The sequence below is a fragment of the Ochotona princeps genome, chromosome 8 (genome assembly GCF_030435755.1).
Source record: "Ochotona princeps isolate mOchPri1 chromosome 8, mOchPri1.hap1, whole genome shotgun sequence".
Taxonomy (NCBI): Eukaryota; Metazoa; Chordata; class Mammalia; order Lagomorpha; family Ochotonidae; genus Ochotona; species Ochotona princeps.
Genome location: NC_080839.1, coordinates 59,628,241 through 59,650,446, shown reverse-complemented (window position 1 = coordinate 59,650,446; position 22,206 = coordinate 59,628,241). Strand labels below are relative to the sequence as shown.

Sequence of the window (22,206 nt, the reverse complement as noted above, 5' to 3'; positions counted from 1 at the left end):
TCACATCCCTGATCCAAGAGCTGCTTTGAGTCTCAGCTACTCTGATTCTAATGTCTTTGTGCTCATACATCTTGGGAAGCAGTGGATGATGATTCAAGAGCTTGAATCCCTGCTGCACAGAGGGGAGACCCAGGAAAAGCAGTCAACCGCTTGTTTCTGAAGCCTGGCACAATGCTGGGTGTTGAAGGTATTTGGGGAGTAAACCAACTCCTGCTCATAATGGAATGAATAACTGCTAAATTTATTGACAGCTAAGAAATTAGTCTAAATATGCCTGGCACGGTAGCCAAGTGGCTAAAGTCCTCGCCTTGCATGCACTGGCATCCCATTTGGGTGCCGGTTCTAATCCCGGCAGCCCAGCTTCCCATCCAGCTAACTGCTTGTGGCCTGGGAAAGCAATCGAAGATGGCCTGAAGCCTTGGGACCCTGTACCCGCATGGGAGACCCAGAAGAGGCTCCTGGCTCCTGGCTTTGAATCAGCTTAGTTTCATCCATTAGGAGTAAATTAGCAGACAGATCTTCCTCCCTGTCTCTCCTCCTCTCTGTATATCTGAATTTCCAATGAAAACAAATTAATCTCTAAAAAAAAAGAAAAAAAGAATAAATGTAAATGAAGAAAATGTGTTAAACCAATTAATAAACATGATATTATTAAAGATTACATTTCAGGCATAGCATGGTGGCTTAGCCAGCTAATCCTCTGCCTGCAGAACTGGCGTCTTATATAAATGCCAATTTGAGTAACAGTGGCTCCACTTCCAATCCAGCTCTCTACCTGTGCCCTAGGAAAGAAGCAGAAGATGTCCCAGGTCCTTGGGCCTCAGTAGCATCGTAGGAGACCGAGAAGTTCCTGAGTTCTGCCTTCAACTAGGCTCAGCTACAGCCAGATGTGGCCATTTGGGCAGTGAAACAACAGGAAGAAGATACATCTCTCTCTCCAGTATATGGAACATCTCTCTCTTTCTCTGCTTCTCTCCCTCTCTCCTTCTCTTTCTCTCTGTAAATATACCTCTCAAATAAAAATGAATAACTGCTTAAAAATACAATTCATGCCTTCATATTATGTATTGTTATTATTTGTTTAAATATAAATTGTACTAGTCACTACTGATCAGAGGTTAGGTGGTTATTAATAAGGTTGCTAGCTAGAGGAACACTGAGAAACACGATAATAAAAACAAGGCAATAAGAATCGGGTAGAGCCCAGCACGACAGTGCAGCTGTTAAAGTCCTTGCCTTGAACGTGCCAGGATCCCATATGGGTGCTGGTCTAATCCCAGCAGCTCCACTTCCCATCCAGCTCCCTGCTTGTGGCCTGGGAAAGCAGTCGAGGATGGCCCAAAGCCTTGGGACACTGCACCAGCATGGGAGACCCAGAAGAAGCTCCTGGCTTCTGACTTCAGATTAGCTCACCTCCAGCCATTGCGGTAGCTTGGGGAGTGAACCATTGGACGGAAGATATTTCTGTCTCTCCTCCTCTCTGTATATCTCCCTTTCCAATAAAAACAAATAAATCTTTAAAAAAAATGAGGAATTGGGTAGAGAGGTGGATTCTTCAGAAACCCATGTTTTATATCACATTACCTGATAGAGTCCCTCCCGCACTTCTGCTTCCAATCCAGTTTCCCACTAACATACACCCTGGAAGACTCACGGAGCAGGGCCTTCCACCCACAGCAGAGACCCAGGGGGGGTTCTGTGTTCTTAGCTGGACCCTGGCTGTTCCAAGCATGGGCGTGAACCAGGGGCTGGAAGATGTATCCTGCCTGTCTGTGTCTCTCTCTACTTTTCTAATCAAAACAAAAACAAGAGACTAAGAATAGACAATTCTATTATTGTAGAGGCAATGAAATAAGTGAATAAATTTCCCCCCAAAGAATTTCACGCTTATGTTTCAATACGTTCGTAAGGAACGGATGCATTTTGAGGCAAAGTAAGATAAGCAGTCTTATCATTATTGAGACACAGTAATAAATCATGCTAATGTATCTCAATGTGACATTTCATTGTGCAGAGGTTAGCTTTCACACATTAACTAAGAAAATTAATGCTGCTTTGCTTCACGATAACTGTAATTCACTGTAACAGATGTTGCTCCATTTTCCAAATGCTTTGGTGGTACCAGCCCATGCAAAACGGTTATAAAACACAATTTACAAATTTCTCAGCATTGACTATATATTAGACCTGGTGAAGTGAATAAAATGGCTGCTTAATTTAAAGGTACATTTCTGGGGCTGACATTGTGGTACAGGGGACTGAGACTCTACCTGTGTCACCAGCATCACATATGAGCACCAGTTGGAGTCCTGGGTGCTCCACTTCCAAACCAGTTCCCACTATGCACCTGGGAAAGTAGTCATAAGATGTCCCAACTACCTGGGACCCTCCCTGTACCAACCTGAGTAACACAGAAAAAGCTCCTGGTTCCTAGCCCTGCCTGGGCACTGCAGTCATCTGGGGAGTGAGCCAGCGAATGGAACATTTACCTGTCTCTCGTTCTCTTTCAAACAAATAAGTAAATCTTTCAATACATAAATGTACATTTATTTGGGTAAATCTTTCTCAAGTAGTACTACATCACTTTAGGTCTGTTATGAAAATTATAAAACAACCGCAATTTAAACCATTGGATGTTCACAGCAATTTTTAGGAAGCTTTATGTATGCTAGCATTTTTCCTTCATCTGGTATGAGGAATAAAAGGAATGCAATAGCAAGAAGAACTCAGAGGACACATACAGAAGACTGACTACAAATACGTTGTTACAACAAATATGTTGCAACACCAATGATAAGGCTGTACATCTGATGCACGTACTGGGCTCTTTCACCTTCACAAGCTTTTTTCTGGGACAGGACATGGGATAGAACAGATTAAAACAATATGATCTGGGGGCTCGGCAGCGTGGCCTAGTGGCTAAGGTCCTCACCTTGATCCCATATGGCCGCTGGTTCTAATCCTGGCGGCTCCACTTCCTCTCTATCTCTCATCCTCTCAGTATATCTGACTTTGTAATAAAAATAAAATAAATCTTTAAAAAAAAAAAGACAATATGATGTGGGCGAGGTTTCTAGCACAGCTAACAAGATGCCACTTAGAATGCTTACATCCGGATCTGGCACAGTGGCCTAGTGGCTAAAGTCCTCCCCTTGAACACACCGGGATCCCATATGGGTGCTGGTTCTAACTCCCGGCAGCTTCACTTCCCATCCAGCTCCCTGCTTGTGGCCTGGGAAAGCAGTTGAGGATGGCTCAAAGCCTTGGGACCCTGCATGCGTGTGGGAGACCCGGAAGAACTCCTGACTCCTGGCTTCGGATTGGCATAGCACCAGCTGTTGTGGTCACTTGGGGAGTGAATCATCAAATGGAGAATCTTCTGTGTCTCTCCTCCTCTCTGTATCTCTACCTTTCCAATAAAAATAAATAAATCTTTAAAAAAAAATGCTTATATCCTATACCACAGGGCCTAGGTTCAAGTCCTGGCCTCACTTCCAACAGCTGCTGCACCCTGGGAAGAAAATGACAGCACAGGTACGTGAGTCCTTGCCAACATATCAGAGAGCTTTCAGTTCTGGGCTCCCAGCTTCAGTCTGCCTCAGGCGGAGGTAGATCTCTCTTCCTGCTCTTCAATAAATAAATAACTTTTTGAAAGATAACACCATCTGTTTTTAAAAAAAAAAAAAACATAGCTCTATTTCTCGTCTTTTCACACTGTAGAAAACGTTGACAGAACCTGACCTAGATTGTGCAGCCCTGAATTCATTCAGTCATTAAACAAATGTATCATTAATCACAGTTACGCCGCTGGGATGTCCGGATCCAATACCCAAGTCGTAAGCCCTAGTGTTGATGTGAACTCTACCACAGGACTCCGCTCCTCGCACTCCAGTACCCCCTTCCACTGGTCAAGCTGCTGAGGTCAGCTGATGAGCATGTTACTCTGATTCGTGAAATATGAAAATCATTCAAAGGTTGTTTTATGCTCTGAAACCACACAACAGAAAATTTAAGTTCATCAAATGTTGGTACATGATTGTCTACTCATTAGAGGTGTTTCAAATGGACTACTTAAACTCCAGAAGGTCTTCTTAAATTGTTTTCCTCTTATTCCTGTTTGTGCACAGAAAGGTTAATTTCTTGATAAAGAGACAGTTAAATCCTTATCCAGCTATTTGTACAAGGTCTTACTTACTAAACTGTTATTACAAATGAATACTGACACAGGTTTAGGAGGAATGAAGTTAAAGTTTTCAAAGTATGTAGTCCAAGACAGGAGTGCCCCAGCGACCTGGCACCTGCTAAGGGCAGTGAACAGGCTACGCCTTGATCAAATGTTTCCATGTAAATACTTGTGCTCACTGTACTGCCTCATTCGGTGCTAAGAATGGCAGTACTTGGGCTGAAGCAGCAGGTGATGACAAAGCATCACAGGATGGAAAGCATTACCAAGGCCCTTTCCCTTGAGTTTTGCGCTAAGTTTATGGTTAAAAAGAAGTGAAGCATCTAACACCAATTGGGATCTCAGCAGTTGCATGCTCAGATTGCGTTAAAGTCATTTCCATAGTTTATTTTTGTTTTAGCTGTACCGATTAAAAACTGAATTTATTTTTACATCATTTAAAACACTTTGCACCCACTTTCATTAATCTGAATTAACTGTATGAGAGCAGTGAAGTCACAAAACTTATGAAATATTGCATCAGTATAACTTACGCAAACTTTATCAATTTCATACTTGCAAGTACAAGAACCAAGAACGAGGGTGGGCATGGTGGGGATTACTAGAGGTTGCTCTGATAGGTTGCAGTTCCCACTGGTGTACATGAGGACTGAGTGTGTGGTGGTCAGGGTTGGCCTGGGCTGCATTATCCACTGAATTACATAAGAGACAGGGCTGGAGACAGAAAAGACCCAGCAATCCTAACTAGCAGTGTGTGTGCAGGCTGATACGAGTGATGGACCCCATGCTGCCAATCACACACAAGAGTCAGGTCTGGGATCACTTCAGATGGGGTTTCTTGGAGGATCCCCCAACTGAACCACTGGACTCAGAACTCTTAACCATGAGGAGAATTGCAGGATATGTGGACTACCTATGGAGTGCACATGTCAGAACTGAGCCACCTCAGTGGATAAGATGGAACAGTGGATGACATACACAGAGGCACATGGAGGATACGGCCATCCACTGGAGCCCGCAGAGGACATCTGGTACCATAGCAGAGGAAGGAAGACAGAACAAATTGGGCAACTAACCCAGTCAAGCAATGACAGTTAAATATCTAGGCAAATGGAGACTCTAAAGTAGACTATGTCAGCCAATAGACCTTGGAAGGATTTCCTCATCTAAGGATTGGCATGATGGACAGCTTTTTCAGAATTATCAAAATCACTTAAGCAGAACCCTCGGAGTATGCTACACATCGGGGACCCTGGGATGACACCCCTATCCCAGACGGCCCTTCCCTATCCACAGGGACTGAGGCAGTTGGAAGGCTGGGTGCAGCTTCTCCCTTTATCTCCCCTCTTCGCATAGATACAGGAAGAAGAAAAAGAAAATTTGGAAACGACTGTCCCATCCACTTTCCCCTGGTCCTCAACTACTACCCTGATCAACTATGTAAACATCATCAAAAAATAAAATTAAAAATCATCCTTACTACCAAAAATAAATTTTGAAATAACTGTACTACTTGGTCAAATAAAGTAGTCAATTTTTTTATTTTTTCAAGTGGAAACTATAAGGAACTACAGGTACCACCTAACGCCAGTAAGACTGGCCCACATGAATAAAAGCACCAACGACACTTGTTGGCGAGGTTGCGGGGAAAAGGGAACCCTACTCCACTGCTGGTGGGGCTGCAGGCTGGTACAGCCTCTATGGAAATCAGTATGGAGAATATTCAAACAACTCAAATTCAACATACCGTATGATCCAGCAATAGCACTCCTAGGAATATATCCAGAACACTTGTTCTATGAGAAACCAACATGCACTCCTATGTTCATAGCAGCACAATCAGTAATTGCAAAAACATGGAAACAACCAAAATGCCCATCAACAGAGGATTGGATAAGAAAGCTATGGTTCATCTACTCCATGGAATACTACTCAGCTATTAAAAAAAACAAAATGCAGTTCTTTGTGGCCAAATGGGCCAAACTGGAAACCATAATGCTAAGGGAAATGAGCCAATCCCAAAAGGTTAAATACCACATGTTTGCCTTAATTTAAGATGATATGATGTTATGTATAACATGTTATGTTTTGAATGTTATATGTTGTGTATAAACTAAAATTGAAGTATAGGTGAGGTGGTCACAGAAGGTGGCTGGGAACCCGCATTTACTTTTAACATATTGGTTACTCATTACTATGTCAATTAATTCCATAATGATGTAAATTTTTGCTGATGGTATGTTGGAGCTTTCAATTGACTGGGATGAAACTCTGCTGGCTCTGTCATCAGACCAGAGAGGGTATACCTAAGAAGCCGTTGAACTTGACGGGACAATAAGATGCTGGACTCTATGTTTGGTATACGCTTGCAATGGGGAAATCTCAACTGAACTTGAGCTGTGGTTATGCAACAAGGTGGAGGAATCCACCATGGTGGGAGGGTTTGGGGAGGGGTGGGGAGAACCCAAGTATCTATGTAACGGTGTCACATAATACAATGTAATTACTGAAGTTAAATAATAAATAATTTAAAAAAAAAAAAATTACTGAAAACAGTATCTTCAGTTCAATATAGCACTTAGTTTTCTGCTCTTTTGTTGTTCTTAAACCTTTAGATATCCCACATTCATTAATCACAGTATATTAAAGACAAGAGGTAAAAACTCTTCAAACTTACGGTGCAATAATGGCTCTAGCAGGTCTTTTTGTAGACTGTACTTGTGAAAGCCAACCTTCTAGCTGGGCATTCAGCTGCGGTCCTATAAAAAGACAAGGAGTAAAATCAATGTCACCAAGGTTGTGTACTACAGATAGCCACACATGGCACAAAGCCCACCCTGAACTTATGTGGGACTAAAAGAGCTTGGTAAGCAGTACAATCATTACACATCAGTGCTTAAACTCAGCAAGTATAATGTTCTCTGGGAAACTAGACTTCTATAACAAGGTTGAGAACTGGTTAAATAAAACCTGTTTGTATTCACTCAATTACTTTGTTTTTGTATCAGAACAACAAAGATTTGCAATTTGAGGAAATATAACATTATATATATATATATATATACACATACATACACATATTATAGGATACAGGAGACACTATTATATAAGAAAAGAAAATAATTACATCAACATGTTTTAGACTAAGCCTGCTCTACTTAATAACTAAAATAACACTCATGGAGGAATCAATCTCTCTCATTTCCATGGATGTCTTCTTCCAACACATTCTACTTATTTACTCACACGACAAAATTAGTAACTAATAACCATTCCATATCAAAAATCTCAAGCATATCACTCTCTTTACTTTAAAAAAAAAAAAAAAAGAGTCGGTGCTGGCATTGTAACCTAGTGCCTAATTCCTCGCCTTTCATGTGTCAGGATACCATAGCGATACCAGTTCATATCCCAGCTACTCCACTTGCCATCCAACTCCATGCTTGGTGCCTGAGAAAGCAAAGAAGATGGCCCAAAGCCTTGGGACCCTGTATCCACATGGGAGATCTGGAAAAAGCTCTAGGCTTCCGGCTTAGGATCAGCTCAGCTCCAGCCATTGTGGCCACTTGGGGAGTGAACCAGTGGACAGATCTTTTTTATTGTCTCTCCTTCTCTCTGTAAGTCTGACTCTCCAATAAAAATAAAGATTTACAGATCTCCTCTTCTTTTTTTTTTAAAGATTTGTTTATTTTATTACAAAGTCAGATATACAGAGAGGAGGAGAGACAGAGAGGAAGATCTTCTGTCCGATGTTTCACTCCCCAAGTGAGCCGCAATGGTCGGTGCGCACCGATCCGAAGCTAGGAACCAGGAACCTCTTCCAGGTCTCCCACGCGGGTGCAGTGTCCCAAAGCACTGGGCAATCCTCGATTGCTTTCCCAGGCCCCAAGCAGGGAGCTGATGGGAAGTGGAGCTGCCGGGATTAGAACCGGCGCCCATATGGGATCCCGGTGCGTTCAAGGGGAGGACTTTAGCCACTAGGCCACGCCGCCGGGCCCTCCTCTTTACTTCTTATCTGATCATTCCCAATAACAAGTTGATGGCAATAAACCCTGTAACTTTTTCCCTATCCTTCAATCCTCTTTTACTTCTCATCCAATCTGAGACTTGACAACCCATCCTTAAAATCACTACCCTCCCAACAGCCTCACACTCTGTTCCCTCTCCCTCCATCACAATCAAACATAGTTTAAAACCAACTTTCTCAGATTGGCACTGTGGTGTAGCAAGAAAAGCCACCAAGTGCAACGTCGGCATCCGAGATGGGCACCCAGCTCCCTGCTAATACGCCTGGGAAAGCAACAAAAGATGGTCCAAATGCTTTGGTCTCCACACCCACGTTAGAGACCCAGAAAAAGCTCCTGGTTCCAGCCTTTAGCCTGGCCCAGCCTTAGTTGTTGTGTTCATTTGGAGAGTGAACCAGTGGATGGACATGCTCTCTCTCTTCCTCCCTCTCTCTCTCCTTCTCTGTAAAACATTTTTTCTTCAAGTGCAGCTGTCTACGTAGCATGATACCTCCTCAACAGAAGGGTAAAACCAAAGTTAAATACAAGGATATACTTTTTAAATTACAACTGTAAAACTTCAGCATACTCCCTAGCAATGCTCAGAAAGCATCACATTAAATTACACATAGTAAATCTTCTCTCCTATGTTAAAGACAGAGAATTATCTCACAGTCTCTCCTTTCAAATAAATCCCCTTCTCACTCCCAGAAGATAATTAGTATACTTTGAAGGACAAACAGTCAGACGCTAACCATCCTTGTTTGCCCTGAACTTGTTTTGCTTCAGCACTGAAAGTTTTCCATCTTGGGATATCTCCCAAAGCCAAAAGATCCTGTTCAATCTTCAGCCTAAATTCACCAGAGAACCTGGGGTACAATGAGTTCAGTCACTGCTGGCCCCCCATCCCTTAACACATCCCATATCCGACTGTCCAGGATCAGGTCATAGTATTGCTTCCAATTCGAGCTAACACACACATCTGGAGGAAACAGATGATGGCGCAAGTACTTGGGTCCCTGCCACCAACACAAGAGACCGTAATGGAGTTCCAGGCCCAGGCTATCATAAGCATCTTGCAAGTAAACTAGTGGATGCATGATCAGTACCAACCAGTACCAGGGCTGGATCTCCCATGCAGGTGCAGGGTCCCAAGGCTTTGGACCATCCTCTACTGCTTCCCCAGGCCATAAGCAGGGAGCTGGATGGGAAGTGGAGCAGCCAAGACACACATTGGGCCCATATGGGATGCAAGCACTTGGAGGTGGAGGATTAGCCGGTTGGGCCATACCTCCAGCTACCAGATTTCTTTAACTCAGGTGGAAAAACATTAAAATATGCTACAGACCAAAGATACAAACAAGATGTAGCCATTTTTGAATGTCCATATGTATCATACATGATAATGTATGAGTTTGTAGTAATATTAACACCCTATAAACACAACCAAGAGGGAAGTTTTACTTGTCATTTTATAGCCTTTTGTATCTGGTATTTTGCACTATGCACATGTATCATCACTCCAAAAAGTAATACAAGTATAATCTGCCATAAAACAGAATATTAAGAAATCATTAACCACGCTGCACACACGTGCTTATTAAGTGAAAATAAAAAAAAACTGAAGCTAACCAATGCTAAAACTGGTAGAGATTAAAAAATGCTAAAACTGGTAGAGATTAAAAATGCTAAACCAATCCTAACCTTAGCTAACACCAAATTACTGTCAGACCTACAATGCCTATTTTAAAAAATCTAACTTAAAACCAAATGCAGCCCATCAGTTAAGAATTACCATTTCACAAATCAATTCACATCACAGTTAATAGAATATACTAACCTACAGAGCAATTTGACAGCTTCCCTAACAAGCAAAGAGTTTTACTTCATGTCTAAAGATGACATGCATCACCAAATTCATCTTGGACAGAACCAGAGAACAAGGAAACATTCTATAAAAGAATAATCTGGAGAGAGCCAAATATTATATAATTTGTTAATATTTATCAACACTTAAATGATTCAACAGATTTTTTGTCTAGCAAGGGGTGAGTTAGTGTCCATTCTGACTTTTTTAGTAATGACCAATTCCTCCACTACTCAAACTGTCTTTGGAAGTGATTTAATATGTTACAATCATTGGGTGTGTGCATCTATTATGGTATGTTTAAAGCCTGTGTCCACCTTTCAGTGACCATTGGTACTGTATGTACTAGCTCATACATCTGAAGAATAGATTCTTATTTAGCAATGATAAAATACAAACATCAGGAACCTCAGCAAGCTCTTCCTTTGTAAATGCCCAAGGAATGTAACTAATGTAGACTCAATAATAGGATGTAATAATAGCAAAGCTTTTAGAGTTTCAGCTATATTCTGCATTAGCATCTTTAAGGTGTTAAATGGACTGAGCAAGTAGCCTAGTGGCTACAGTCCTCACCTTGCACGGGCCAGGATCCCATATGGGCGCCAGCCGGTGGCCCCACTCCCCATCCAGCTCCCTGCTTGTGGCCTGGGAAAGCAGTCGAGGACAGCCCAAAGCCTTGAGACCCCACACCCACGTGGGAACCGGAAGAGGTTCATGACTCCTGGCTTCAGATCAGTTCAGCTTCAGCCATTGTGGACACCTGGAGAGTGAACTAGTGGAAGGAAGATCTTCCACTCTGTCTCTCCTCTCCTCCTCTCTGTATATCTGACTTTATAATAAAAATTAAATCTTTATTTTTAAAAATGGTGTTAAATAATAATACCACCATAAATCTTAGCTGGTAGAGATAAAAAGAAAAACTGTTAAGAGCCATCAGAATATGGACTGATGATGACAGCGAAAACATCACAAGTGAGTCCTGGATAGTAGCATTCGGGAACAGAGAATGATGTTGAGTCACTAGGGAAGGTAAAGAATTGCAGCTCTTGGATCCCATATGGGCACCGGTTCTAATCCTAGCAGTCCCACTTCCTATCCAGCTCCCTGCTTGTGGCCTGGAAAAGCAGTAGAGGATAGCCCAAGGCCTTGGGACCCTGCACCCATGTGGGAGACCCAGAGGAGGCTCCAGGCTCCTGGCTTCAGACTGGCACAGTACCGGCCTAAGTTGATTCACTCCCCAAGTTGTAGCTGTTTGAGGAGTGAATCAATGGACAGAGGACCTTCCTCTCTGTCTCTCCTTCTCTCTGTATATCTGACTTCTTTTTTTTTTAAAGAATTTTTTTTTTTTATTACAAAGTCAGATATACACAGAGGAGGAGAGACAGAGAGGAAGATCTTCCGTCCGATGTTTCACTCCCCAAGTGAGCCCAACGGCCGGTGCTGCGCCAATCCGTAGCCAGGAACCTGGAACCTCTGCCAGGTCTCCCACGCGGGTGCAGGGTCCCAGTGCTCTGTGCCATCCTCGACTGCTTTCCCAGGCCACAAGCAGCGAGCAGGATGGGAAGTGGAGCTGCCGGGATTAGAACTGGCACCCATATGGGATCCCGGTGCGTTCAAGGCAAGGACTTTAGCCGCTGGATAACAGCGCCCGACCCTGTATATCTGACTTTGCAATAAAAATAAATAAATCTTTAAAAAATAAGTAAATAAATAAAATGAATTTTTAAAAATAAAAAAAAAAGAACTGCAGCCCAAGGATAAAGGGATAAGGGGATGTGAAAAGTAACACAACCTGGTGCTCCGTAATGAATGAGCACAATGACACAAAGAACAGAGAAAATGCAAGTCGCTGCATTTGGTGATTATATGCAGTCAGTCACCTTAGAGAGATTGATTTTCAGGGATAACATCAAGCTTACAAGTAGTTACAGGCAAAAGAATTACAAGATGATGAAACAGCAAACGAAAACTACTTCAAGAAACTTAACACAATTAAAACTACCACCTTTCTCATCATCTCTACATCACCCAATTTAAAGTCTTCAACACTTCAAACACAACTATTAATCTGTACCCTTAGGCAAAAGCCAAAAGTATCAATTAAAGATCATGGGAAAGTAAGCATTAAACATTTAATAACATGTTTCTGAAACTGCATCCACCCATACAGCACAGGACCTGAGTCTAAAAGTCATTTTTTTGAAAAATCAACACTTTCAGATTTTTTTCTATGCACATTCATTCTATTACAGGATAACATCCCTATAGCTTACCTGTATAGAACTCAAGACAGTACTACTGTTAAAAAGGAAACTACTAGCATTTGGTGTTAGCACAGCTTTAATCTAAGGGTACCAAAGCAACTTTTAAATATACATTAATGATGGCCTTTCCTAATCATTTAAACTTTCGTGAGGGCCTGGCGTGATCGCTCAATTGACTAACCCTCTGCCTCCAAGTACCAGGATACCATATGGGATCATATGAGACCACTTCATGTGCCAGATGCTCTACTTTCCATCCAACTCGTCTATGGCAGTAGAGGATGATCCAAAGCCTTGGGCCCTTGCACCTGCGTAAGAAACCTGAAAGAAGCTCCTGGCTCCTGGCTTTGGATCGGCTCAGCTCCGGCCATTGCGGTGTTTTGTGAGAATGAACCAGGGAATGCCAGATCCTTGTTTTTTCCCTCCTTCTCTCTATAAATCTGCCTTTCCAATAATTTTTTTTAATCTTAAAAAAAATAGTAACTATAAACATACTGATGTATTGAATTATGTGCTTGGTTTTCATATCAAGATTCCTTCAGTAATGAATAAGAAACATAATACAGCAGTGACAAACCAGAAACCAAGAAGCCCTTTCCCAAACATGAGAAAGACTCAGGAACACATTTATAGGGGCTGGGAGGATGGCATTCAGGTAATCCTCTATCTGCAGATCCCATATGGGCACAATCCTATTCTTGGCTGCTCCTCTTCTGACCCGTTCCCTGCTGATGGCCTGGGGAAGCAACAGGGATGGCCCAGGGCCTTGGGTGCCAGCACTCCTGTGGGAGACCCTGAGGAAATGCCTATCTTCAGTTCAGCTCGGCTCCAGATGGCCATTCAAGGAGTGAACAAAGAGGATAGAAGATATTCTCTCTCTCTGCCTGTGTGTGTGTGTGTGTGTTTAACTCTTGACTTCCAAATAAAAATGTAAAAATCTTTTTAAAAGAAAGGTAGTATAAAAGACAATGTAAAGACTCAGAACAGGGCCCAGCGTGATGGCACAAAGGTTAAATCCTTCCCTTGCCAGCACCAGGATTCCATGTGGACACCAGTTCTTGTCCTAGCTACTCCACTCTCCATCCAGCTCCCTGCTTATGGCCTGGGAAAGCAATGGAGGATGGCCCAAAGCCTTGGAACCCTGCATCCACATAGGAGACCTGGAAGAAGCTCCGGGTTCCTGGCTTTGGATTGGCTCAGATCTGGCCATTGTGGCCATTTGAGGAATGAACCTGCGGACAGGAGATCCTTCTGTCTCTCCTCCTCTCTGTAAATCTGATCTGCCTTTCCAATAAAAATAAAAAACAATCCTAAAAGAAGGTACCCAGAGTTTTATGTTCATAGTAACATGTTTAAAAATCTCAGAAGAAATTAAACCTCTCTTAATGAAAGCAATTCTGAAACACAATAAAGTTTTTAAGATTATGACTCTCCAAGATTTCATCATCTAAAGACTTACCAAAGGGCATTTAATAATTTCCAAAGTTATTTAGAAGACTATGAGTTTTCTAAGACAGTAAAGTTCAGGGCCCCTGGGAAAGCTGGTGTGATCTAGATCTGAAGCAGCAAATGTACCAAGTGAGCGTTACACCAACACATTATCAACCTGGCTGAACCTCAGGCTGCCCAACGTCACTGGCCTAGCATGATTCAGGATGCATTTGTAAAGGCATTTCTAGATGAAATTAACACCTGAGAACAGAAGGAGGACTGGTGCAGTGGACAAACTCAGGTGCCTACATTAGCCACCCTCTCCTGAAGAAAGGCAAACAGAAACCTTGTAGTTGTGGAACCCTAAGATAAGCAGCTGAGAGTAGAATGGAAACAAGAGATAAGCAAGGGCCTGGTTTGTGGCCAGGAGGAATCCCCCCTGCGGGGACAAGGTTCACAACAGCATCTCAGGGGAGCCATCACCAAGGAAGCTAGCAACCCAGTAACAGCAAGCTTCACAAACATCACAGGCTTGCAGTCCACAAGGGATTTAGCCACTGAGCCATCACTCCAGGCCCTACTTCTTCCATCCCTTCTCAACACTGAACTGGAAGGTAGAGCCAGAGAAAACAGGCAATAAAAAAATAAACAGAAAGAAAAAAAAAATAAACAAAAGGAACCCAAAGGGGAAAAATACTAAAGTACCTCATTTGTATACAACATAACCTAATGGGGCTGGGAGAAGAGGAACCCTAAAGAATCCACACAAAAAACTTAGAAAGCTAAAAAACAAATTTAACGGCACTGTATGGTATAAGATACAACCCAAAAAATCAGTTCTAGCTATACTAACTGGTAATGGTCAAATCGGAATGAAGAAAACAATTCAATTTATGGCTATCGGAAAGAATAACCTGCAATAAATTTAACAAAGGAGCTAAAAAATCTACCCACTAAAAACCACAAAAAAATCACTAAAATAAAGACCTACATAAGTAGACAAGTAAGAATACGAACTGAAAAGTTTAGTATAGCTAACATGACAATATTTCCCAAAGTAATCTTTAGATCCCATGGAATCCATGTTAAAATCCTAATGGAGAGAGAGAGCTACAGAGGACAGGCAGACGGAAGGACGGACGGACGGGACAGATGACGACGATGAAGATGAAGAAAGACTGGTTGGAAGTAAAGTGGCTCTTGAAACAGAGCCTGGAGTGTCCGGTGATTTCTTCTGCAGCTCCACTTCCCATCCAGCTCCCTGCTTGTGGCCTGGGAAAGCAGTCGAGGACGGCCCAAAGCTTTGGGATCCTGCACCCGCGTGGGAGACCCGGAGGAGGTTCCTGGTTCCTGGCATCGGATCGGTGCACCGGGCCCGTTGCGGCTCACTTGGGGAGTGAAACATCGGATGGAGGATCTTCCTCTCTGTCTCTCCTCCTCTCTGTATATCCGGCTTTCCAATAATAATAAATCTTTAAAAAAAAAAACAAAACCAAATAAAAAACCCCAAAGCTTTGTCTTTAAAAAAAAAAAAAAAAAAAATCCTAATGGAATTCTCTGGAGAAATGGAAGAGCCAAATCTCAAATCCATACAGAATTGTGAAGGGTAAAAAAAAAAGCTAAAACAATCTTGAATAAGAATAGTTCCCAGTTCTAAAATTAATAAGGCTAGTGTTGTGGCACAGCTAGTGTTGTGGCACCAGCTTCCCATAAGAAAGCCAGTTCAAGCTCCAGCTGCTTTGCCTCCAATCCACTTCCCTGCTAATAGCCCTGGGCAGATAGCAGAAGATGGCCCAAGTGCCTGAGACTCTTCCATCAATGTGAGAGTCCCTGGCTTCTGGCTTCAGCCTGCCCCAGACCCAGCCACTGCAGTCATACAGGAAGTGAACCAGTGGGTAGAAGATCTCTCACCAAGCTGTCTCTTCCTCCTCTCCTACCTTTCATTAGTAAAATCTTAAGGGAAAAAAAAGACTTACTGAAAAGTAATAATAAACACAATGTGGTGGGGGCCGGCACCCTAACACAATGAATCAAGCAACCACCTACAACACCCTCACCCTATACAGGAACCAGTTTAAAAACTGGTTATTCCACCTCGGATTCAGCTACCTGCTAATTCACTTGGAAAACCAGCACAGGATGACTCATGTACTTGGGCCTTTGCATCCATGTGGGAGACCCAAATGGAATTCCAAGCTTCTGGTTTCCACCCCCGGGATCCAGCCCTGCCATCACTGTCAACTGGGTTATTACCAGAAGATGAAAGGGGTGTGTGTGTGTGTGTGTGTGTGTTACTGACTTTCAAATAAATAAATAAGATCTTTTTTACAAAGTATGGTACTGGGGACATCCAGTTAAAACACCACACACCAAAATCCCTTACCAGAGTACCTGAGTTGGAGTCATGGCTCTGCTTCCAATTGTTTCCCACCACTGCAAATCCTGGGAGATAGTAGGTGATGGCTCAAGGAGCTGAGCCTCTGCCAGCCACATGGCAGACCTGGCCTAACAACCTGGCACAAGGCTCAGCCATGTCAAGCCTCACCAGGGCCAAAGAATATGCTCTCTCTTTGTCTCTCATTCTTTTTCTATCCCTCCATGTCAAATTCATTTACCCACCATCTATTATTCTCTCTCTCTCTCCCCCTATGTGTACTGCAGTTGAACTAAAAAAAAATTTTAAGTGAGACTGGCCTAAGATCTACATTAAAATTTAGAGTCGGGCCCAACACAGTAGCCTGGTGGCTAAGATCCTCACGTTCAATGCACCAGGATCCCATATGGGTGTCACTTTGTATCCCAGCAGCCCCACTTCCCATCCAACTCCCTGCTTGTGGCCTGGGAAAGCAGTGGAGGAGGGCCTAAAGCCTTGGGATGGACAGAGAGGAAGATCTTCCATCGGCTGGTTCATTCGCCAACTGGCCGCAATGGCCAGGGCTGAGCTGTTCTGAAGGCAGGAACCTAGAGCTTCCTCAGGGTCTCCCATGCAAATGAAGGGTCCAAAGGCTTTAAGCCATTCTCTGCTTCCTTCCCAGGCCACAAAAAGGGAGATGATTTGGAAGTTGAGCTACAGGAACATAAACCAGTGCCCACACGGGATGTTGGCATCTGAGCTATCACCTCAGCCACTAATTTTCCTTTGTTTCGTTTTTGTAATTTTTTAACAATTCCCTAAAAGCGAGAAGAGAGAGGAGAGAGAGAGAATAAGCACCTACTGATTCAATGCCAAATGCCTACAATAACCAGGGCGAGGCCAGGCTAAAGTGTGTATTAGCAGAAAGCCAAAATCAGAAGTAGAGCTGCATTCAAACCTAGGCAATCCAATACAGGAATCCCAAGTAGTGACTTAATCACTGCACCAAACACCCACCTCATCTCATGTAATTTTGAAAGCAGTTTTGAATTCAAGTATCTTGAATTGAGGAGGAATCAGATAAAAAGAAAAAAGCCAAGGAAAGTACGTCAAAGAAGAGAAAAAAAAAAAAACAAGAACAAGAACAACGGCCCTCCAAGAAGGCATGCAGCACACAAACGGCTACAGAAACAAAACGAGTCATGTTTGGAGAAACCTAAAGCAAAGTGAAAGGTTCAAAAAAAAAAAACAGGCTTGGTCCCAGCGCAATGGCCTAGTGGATGAAGTCCTTGCCTTGAACGTGCCGGGATCCCATATGGGCGCTGGTTCTAATCCCTGCGGCCCCCACTTCCCATCCAGCTCCCTGCTTGTGGCCTGGGAAAGCAGCCAAGAACAGCCCAAAGCCTTGGGATCCTGCACCTGCGTGGGAGACCCGGAAGAGCTCCTGGCTCCTGGCTTTGGATCAGTGCAGCTCCAGCCATTGCGGTCACTTGGGGAGTGAACCATCAGACAGAAGGAAGATCTTCCTCTCTGTCTCTCATATCTGACTTTGCAATAAAAACAAATAGAACTTAAAAAAAAAGTCGTCGAGGATGGCCCAAAGCCTTGGAACTCTCTCATATCTGACTTGCAATAAAAATAAATAAAACTTTAAAAAAAATAGTCGTCAAGGATGGCCCAAAGCCTTGGAACCCTGTCTCTTTGTGGGAGACCTAGAAAAAACTCTATAGACTCCTGGCTTCGGATCAGCTCAGATCCAGCCATTGTGCCTGTCTGGGGAGTGAATCAGCAGATGGATGATCTTCCTCTCTGTCCCTCCTCCTCCCTGTATATCTGACTTTCCAATAAAAATAAATCTTTTTTTTTTAAAAAAGTCTTAGGCCAAATCATGCAGTCTGCTGTGGGAGAGCAGAGAAATCTTCTACCTCCTTAGAATGTGTGAGGAAAACATTAACTATAACCTATCAAGAATATAACAGGTAACTTATAGATAACAGACTCGAATCAGCATTAGACATTAGCAAAACTATAAAGACGTAAGGGGAAATCAAGAGTGCTCCTGACAACCTCTTAACAGGAGGTCACATGCACAGAGCAGGGGGGACCCCAGAGTGGAGCAGGAAGACAGGAGGAGGCTTGTATCCCAACCCTGGAGATTCCCAGATTCTCACCAAGGACTATCAGCACAGGCACCAAGGACTATGTCCCAACTGCCAAGGAGACCACGGGGAATTGGACTGCCTTGTAGGCCGAGAACTCTGAGGTCATCCACTCCCTTTTGGATCTCCCACAAGGGATGGAAGATGCCCAGATCCTTCCTCACAGAATCTAAAGTCATCGGAACAATAGCCAGGAGCTCTGAGTGGATCTCAAAAACAGAAGAACAGTAAACTTCCTTCGGGATTAGGGAGAGGAGCTTTCTCTGGTCCTTACTTAGTTCCAACTTTGGATCCCCACCCTCTTGCAATGACCATCAGGATCGCACCAGAGCACCCTCCCCCCAAAAAAATTAGATTAGATAGACAGAGACCAATAAGGAAAGCTTAGAACCAGACAGGGAACAGTCAGCGTGGACTCACATATACCTTACTAGGTAGGACACAAAGATTAGTTACTCCTGACTAAGGTATTGAAGATTTCTCTGCACACCCCTCCTAAAACTATTCTGCGCCTCAACTTGTTAGTTATACCCAGTTTGGACTATCCTAAAATTCGCCAAGGTCAGTAAAAATTATGCTTCAATACCACAAACTGCTAAACATAAAAATGAAAATAGACACGAGACAGCTGAATAGTACCCTACAGCCATTTTAAGGTGTATAGCAGCCGGTTGTGTGTATAAACTAAAACTGAAAGGTCAATGAAGTAGTCACAGGATGTGGTTAAGAACTTGCATTTTCTAACATATTGGTCACTCAATACCAAGTCAATTAACTCCATCATGTTGTAAATTGTTGTTGATGTTATCTTGTAGCTTTTCATTGGACAGGGCAATATTCTGAAAGCTCTGCTTTCAGACCAGAGATGGTCGCCCCAAGAAACTGTTGAATTTATCTGGACAATAAGATGCTGGAATCTATGCATGGTACATGCTTGCAATGAAGGAATCATGACTGGATTTGAACTGTAATACTGTAACCAGGTGGAGATCCACCATGGGGGGAGAGCATAGGGAGGGGTTGGGGGAATCCTATGAAACTGTGTCACAAAATGAAATTTTTTTTAAAAGATTTATTTATTTTATTAGAAAGTCAGATATACAGAGAGGAGGAGAAACAGGGAAGAAGATCTCTCGTCCATTGAATCACTCCCCAAGTGAGCCACAACGGCCAGTGCGCGCCAATCCGAAGCCGGGAACCTGGAACCTCTTCTGGGTCTCCCATGTGGGTGCAGGGTCCCAATGCATTGGGCCGTCCTCAACTGCTTTCCTAGGCCCCAAGCAGGGAGCTGGAAGGGAAGTGGAGCTGCTGGGATTAGAACCGGCGCCCATATGAGATCCCGGGGCGTTCAAGGAGAGGACTTTAGCCGCTAGGCCAAGCCGCTGGGCCCACAAAATGAAATTTAAAAAAAAAAAAAACTCCCAGTTCTGGGGCTTCCAATCCAGTTTCCAGCTAATGTGTCCCCTAGGAGGCCCTAGGAGGCAGCAGATAATGCCTCCAGTTCTCTGATTCCTGCCACCTACAGGAGACCACAATGGAATTCCTGGCTCCTGGTTACATCTTAGCCAAGTGATGTGTATTTGGAAAGTAAACAAATGAATGGAAAATGTCTCTCTCTCTCTCTCTCAAACTTTTTAATCACTCTGCCTCCCCAGATAAAATAAAGAAAAAAGGTAACACTAGGATGTCCATGTCATTACAGTAGCGATCTGATTCTTTTTAACCTAACTTTTCATTTTAACTATTGTATGTATAATTGAGAAGAATACATTCCCATGTGGACCACTGATTAGGGTAGGGAGGGTTGAGGTATGGAGGAAGGAGAATGGCACAAACATTTTCAATTTTTTTTTCTCCTGTATCTGCAGGAGGGAAAGAGAGGGGACGGATCCTTGTTGCCAAACTACATCAGTACCAGGGATGGGGAATGGTCATTTGATGTCATCTTAGAGACCCTGAAGTAGGGAAGAATGTTCCAAAGGTATTACTTGAGTGATTTTGACAATTCTGAGACACCATCAGTACCAGGAGAAAATCTTTCCAAGGTCTACTAGCTGACAAAGTTCACCTTAGCACATCTATACATCCAAACTGCAAAGTTTGGTCAGGAGAGTCACCAATCTGTTCTGCTTTCCATCCTCTGCTGAGGCACTCAACACCCTCTGCTGGCCTAGATGAGCTGGCTGTCATGTCCCCCATGTGTATCTGGGCAAGCTATCTACTACACAGGCATCATCAACTAAGGAAGTCCAATCCTGAAACACGCACTACAAGGCTAAATAAATCACATATCCTGTGATTTTCCTTGAGGCTGGAGTTCGCATCCAGTGGTTTAGCTGGAGGGTCCCCCAAGAAACCTCACCTGGGGTGACCCCAGACATGACTCTTGCATATACCAGCTAGTGCAGGGTCCAGTTCAGTCCATCAACCACATCAGCTACACAAAGTGGTGAATACAGTTACCTAGTCAGTTCCTCCCCCATCCCCATCTCCCATGCAAACCAATGGGTGCTGCGGCCTAGTCCAACACAGCCGGCCACAAACCCAGCCCTTACACTCAACAGCAGGAACTGCAGCCTCGTCAGACAAATCCCCAATAACCCCCACCAGACCTGCCTCCAGCCCTGGTTCTTGCACATGCTGGCATGTGCAACAGTCTAGTTCAGCCCAGCCCACATCCCAACTGGCTCTCGTACACAATCACAGGCGCTGTGGCTTAGCTCAGTCTGACCCATATATGTCAGAGGCAGAATACATATACGTCAATGGGTGCTGTTGCTTTGTCGAGCCCAGCCCATTCTCAAGCTTACCAGCAGGTGCAACAACCTACGAGAGGAATGCGCATAGTTTCCCTACTAGGCCCACTCCCAGATCCAGATCTTGCACTTGTCAGGAGGTAATGCAGTCCAGCCTGACATGACTTGTACCCAGTCCCGGCACTTGCCAACAGATGCTGTGGCAAAGCATGGCTGGCCACACTTGTTCTGGCTCTTAAATGTGCCAGTGAATATAGCTGCATAGCCTGGTCCACCCTCAAACCCAGCTCACACAAAAGTCAAAGGTAAGCCCTGTCCAGGCTGATCCACCCCCAGTTCCAGCTTTCAAGCTCACCCATGGAAGCAGAGGAATTCCTGAAGTTCCCCTACCAGGTTTACCCCTATCCCCAGCTCTTGCACATGCTAGTGGGTACCATAGCCCCCTAGTCTTGCATGATCCACCTTGCCTTGGCATTCACTGGCAGATGTTACAGCCTGGGTCTACTTTGTTTTCCCTCAGTCTCAGTTTATACGAGGGAGTACTGCAGTCTAGTAGTAGCCCAATCGGTCCCCAGTCCTGGCCCTCAAGTAAAATGGTAGGTGTTACAGTTGAACCCGGCTGGCCTGAACCCCATCCTGGTTCTCATACCTACCAGCAGGTACTATGGCCTGGCTCAGCCTGGTCCACCCCTAGGCCCAACCCACATATATGCCAACAGATTCTGCAGCTCAGCCTTGCCTGGGCTACCCCAAGCCTTGGCTCACATGTTTACCAATAGGAACTGTGGCCTAACAGGAGAGTTCCCCAAGCTCCCCTACTAGACCAGCTCCCAGCCTCAGATCTTATATATAATGGTAGGTACTTATCCAAGACTGATATGACCTATCTTCAGTCCCTACATTCACAAGCAGGTACTACAGCCTTGCACAACCGATCCACACCCATTCCAGCTCTCCCAACAGGTACTACAGCCCAGCTCTGCCTGGACCTCCCCTAGACCCAGCTCTTATATGGACCGACAGGTGCCACAATCTGGCCCAATCCAGCCCAGACCACCCCAACTCTGATTGCTACCAGAGTTGCCTGAATTCTATTCCCAATCCCACTTCAAATTTTAGTTTCCCGTTGCCAGTATGCACCCTGGAAGGCAACACAAGATTATTCAACTGGCTGAGTCCCTGCTACCCA

The 22,206-nt window shown here is 43.9% G+C and overlaps 1 protein-coding gene across 3 annotated transcripts in view; it reads right to left on the bottom strand.

Annotated features, from left to right (window-relative positions):
* Window positions 1-22,206, bottom strand: part of MEMO1 (mediator of cell motility 1) — a 102,133-nt gene that overhangs the window by 62,543 nt on the left and 17,384 nt on the right. For all 3 annotated transcript variants that reach the window (XM_058668115.1, XM_058668114.1, XM_058668116.1), the window contains one exon: window positions 6,861-6,942. In XM_058668115.1, coding sequence (XP_058524098.1) covers window positions 6,861-6,942 — 82 coding nt within the window. The remainder of the gene's footprint in view (window positions 1-6,860; window positions 6,943-22,206) is intronic.